We start from the raw sequence: 3,389 nt of genomic DNA on the forward strand, positions 1-3,389 counted from the left end.
TCTTTGCTTCTCCCAGAAGCGAGCCACCGTAGCCTCAGGATCCGACATGAAATGGAGGCGAGGTTCAAATTTGTTCAATTTCCAGCACATAAAAACTATATCCTTGAAGCGCTTCACACAGTGCTTATAGGTCACCACAGTTAATAATGCATCCCTCGCAGCCTTCGCAACCTCCTTCATAGTCTGATCCCAGAACTCACAAAACTCCTTCAACTCACTGACATACTTGCTCAGTTTCCATGTTGGCTTTATATAAGTCTTTAAGAGCCTTGGGTCTGGTTGTGAGTCCCTGAAACTCTTCTCAAGCATTTATAAGGTCCTTCTTCACTTTGGTCAACCTAGTCTGGGTGGAGGCAATGATCTCATCCTTAGCCATCAAAGTCTCCTGGTCCCACTCCCTAAGGGCCCTCTCGGCCAAAGTGTCATTCCGAAGAGTCTCCATCTGACTCTCAGCTTCCCCAAGCTTCTTTAAAACTCAACCCATGCCACCCAGCTCTAAGATGGCAAACCCTTAGTCGATTAACGTCTTCGAAAGACGACCGATCTCCGCAGCAATCTGACAACAATAGATAGAAGTGGATCAGATCTCAAGGAAAAATAACTCACCATCTCGAAAGCAAAAGTTGCCAAAGTCCACCTAAGTAGCGTTTGAACCAGTCGGTCTTAGGATCAAGATTTAGATCCCAGACCTCACCAATGTACTCGCCTCGAAAGGGTCCATCTTGAATCTCCCTTAGCCACTTTTTTAGAGCCACGGCTTTGGCATCACCTTTTGATAGCTCGTCCACGGCATAGTTTTGTTTGGCAATGCAGAGCTGATTTTTCTCTTCGTCGGGGTGGGCCAGAGTCAGGAGGATGGCTGGAGGGGCAGAAAAATCTTCAACCTCGGCTGGAATCCCAAAGTCAGTACTAGCGCTGGGGTAACAGAACATTTTGGCTTTTTAGAAGGCTCAGGAATGGAAACCATACTTTTCTATTTCTGGTCGAGTGGGTATAATGGAGTGGGCATAAAAATTGGCTTTTATCCCAATTTTTATGAATAAATCGCGATAATAGAATATTTTTTATTCCAATTTTTTAAATACTTTTTATCATACTGTCATACATCCCGATTTTTATTTTAGTAAAAATTGGAATAAAAAGCCTTAAAAACCAAAATAAAAAACCTTTTCTTGTAGTAGTGTTCATTCTTATAAATTTATAATTACTTTAAAAAGCAATTTTTTTTCTTTTTTAGTAAGAATAAAATTTCATTTAGACATATAACTTTCCGAATTGGATCCTGTCAAATAATAATAATAATAATAATAATAATAATAATAATAATAATAATAATAATAATAATAATAAACTTTTCGAAAAGGATTTCTTCTAATTTAAAATTTCAAAATAGTATTTTTCGTACTCTATACTACGTAATTATATGCAAGATTATCTCTAATTATAGGCAAGTTATTATTAGGGAATTTTGATTTTATATACTTAAAAAATAAAAAAAAGTTATTATTAAACCATCGGACGGGACCAATTTTTCTCTCTGAAATCGCAGAAAAAAAAAAAATGGTCCCGTCCGATGGTCGGACATGGTCCGACCATCGGACGGGACCAATTTTTTTTTTTTTTTCTGCGACTTTCGGGGTGCAATTTTAGACGGTCTGAGAGAGTGGGGCTGGGTCGGGGTGTTGGTGCGGGTGGTCGGAGGTGGCGGTGAGGGTCGGAGGTCGGAGAATGGAGGTGGTGGTGAGGGTGGCGGCTGGGATGTGAGATAGAGAGAGAGAGATGATGCAGAGAGAGAAGGGGGTATTTTTGGGGTTTTGAAAAAAAAGGTATAGTTTTTTTTAGGTTTTAAGTTTTTGGTTTAATAATAAATTTTTTTTATTTTTTAAGTATATATAATCAAAATTCCCTATTATTATTCCGACCCTAACATTTACCTATTTTAGCGTATTTATAGTTACAATGGAGGATCCATTGGTCAAATGACTCAAATCACTTTAAAACAAATTAAACAAGGAACAATTATTTGCCCATTTACAGTAATATAAAATATATAATAATTTAAAGATTAACGAGGAAAATAGTAGATGACAACATATATATTTAACCAGAAATTAGTTCTTTTATATAATTTCCACAAATTAGACCATACAATAACATACATTTATATGGCACATATCCATTATATAGTAAATAAAATATTAGTAAATTTATTAATAGGGTCGCTCCCCAATATAATTGCCCGGAGGATCATAGCTACAAATAACGAAAATCAAGCCACTGCCGCAATTAGCTCTAGCACAGCCAAGGTGAATGGAGTTGCGCCACACTATCTGAGTGTAGTGGCCGCACTCGCCACCCACGCACGAGTTGGAGCCGTAGTCGTAATTGGGCTTCTCTGTGGCCCAATACTTGACAGCCTGCTGCCCACTCATTTCCCCATAACCTTCGGCCAAGTTCTCTCCGTAAGGTCCACCCGAGTGCTCAAACTTACAGTTGTTTTTTACTCTGTTGTTGGCGTAGTTGCGTGCGTAAGCTGCTATGGTCTCGTTCCAACTCATAGGCCCGACTCCCACCTCTGCGCGGATGGCGTTGTGGGTATCCACGAAGTCATTGTGGTAAGGAGAAGAGTAGTGCTTTTTACTCGCTGGTGGTTTCGAAGCAGTAGTACTAGTGGTACTACTCATTATTATTGTCCCAACTAAGAAGAATACTATTGAGGATATGATTTTTAGGGACCTCATCTTATTAGAGAGTATTGATGAATAGTTTAGAGGCGTTTTCTTTTCTTGGTACAAAAGTGATACTAAATGGTTGCGACTTTCGGTTATTTATAGTGGATCCATATAGGGTAGATATATATATAATAAAGTTAAATATAATATATTTTTTCTTTCATTTTGTGGTTTAGATTTTTTATACATGCATGAAAGGAAAAAGACTCAAAAACTTGTGTCTTGTTTTTCTTTATTATTAAATGTCAATCAAGTTATTCATGGATTCTCTCAAAAAAAAAAAAAAAATCAAGTTATTCATGGAAAACCCTACATAATGATTTTGTTTTCTCTCCTTTCTTAAATATGTGATTTGAATCTTTCATCGTTAAGAAAAAAAAAATCTAACTTTTTCCTTTTTAGGGGGACTTTTGGATCCGTAAAATCCAAAAACTATTTAGGTATATTTATACAAAATTAAACAAAATTTCAACGGCCAGTTTATTATTGAATCCCTATACTATATGTATGCACATTTCATTACATTAAGATGTCATTTAGTTGCGAGGAATAAAAAATATAAAAATAAAAATGACAATGACAATGACAATAGGAATAGAAATAGGGAAATTTACAAAAGTACTGAAATTTGGGTTAACTTTTACAAAAATACTGTCA

At 36.5% G+C, this 3,389-nt stretch overlaps 1 protein-coding gene across 1 annotated transcript; it reads right to left on the reverse strand.

Annotated features, from left to right (window-relative positions):
* Nucleotides 1-2,099: 2,099 nt before the first annotated feature.
* On the reverse strand, nt 2,100-3,007 carry LOC133033239 (pathogenesis-related protein 1-like). The gene has a single exon (XM_061107911.1). It carries the CDS (start codon nt 2,739-2,741, stop codon nt 2,211-2,213), a length of 531 nt encoding a protein of 176 aa, XP_060963894.1. The 5' UTR covers nt 2,742-3,007; the 3' UTR covers nt 2,100-2,210.
* Nucleotides 3,008-3,389: the final 382 nt, after the last annotated feature.

This window comes from Cannabis sativa, unplaced genomic scaffold (assembly GCF_029168945.1).
Source record: "Cannabis sativa cultivar Pink pepper isolate KNU-18-1 unplaced genomic scaffold, ASM2916894v1 Contig3, whole genome shotgun sequence".
NCBI classification, from domain to species: domain Eukaryota; kingdom Viridiplantae; phylum Streptophyta; class Magnoliopsida; order Rosales; family Cannabaceae; genus Cannabis; species Cannabis sativa.

Coding starts and splice junctions, on each gene's coding strand:
- LOC133033239 (XM_061107911.1), bottom strand. CDS start 2,741: ATGAGGTCCCTAAAAATCATATCCTCAATAGTATTCTTCTTAGTTGGG.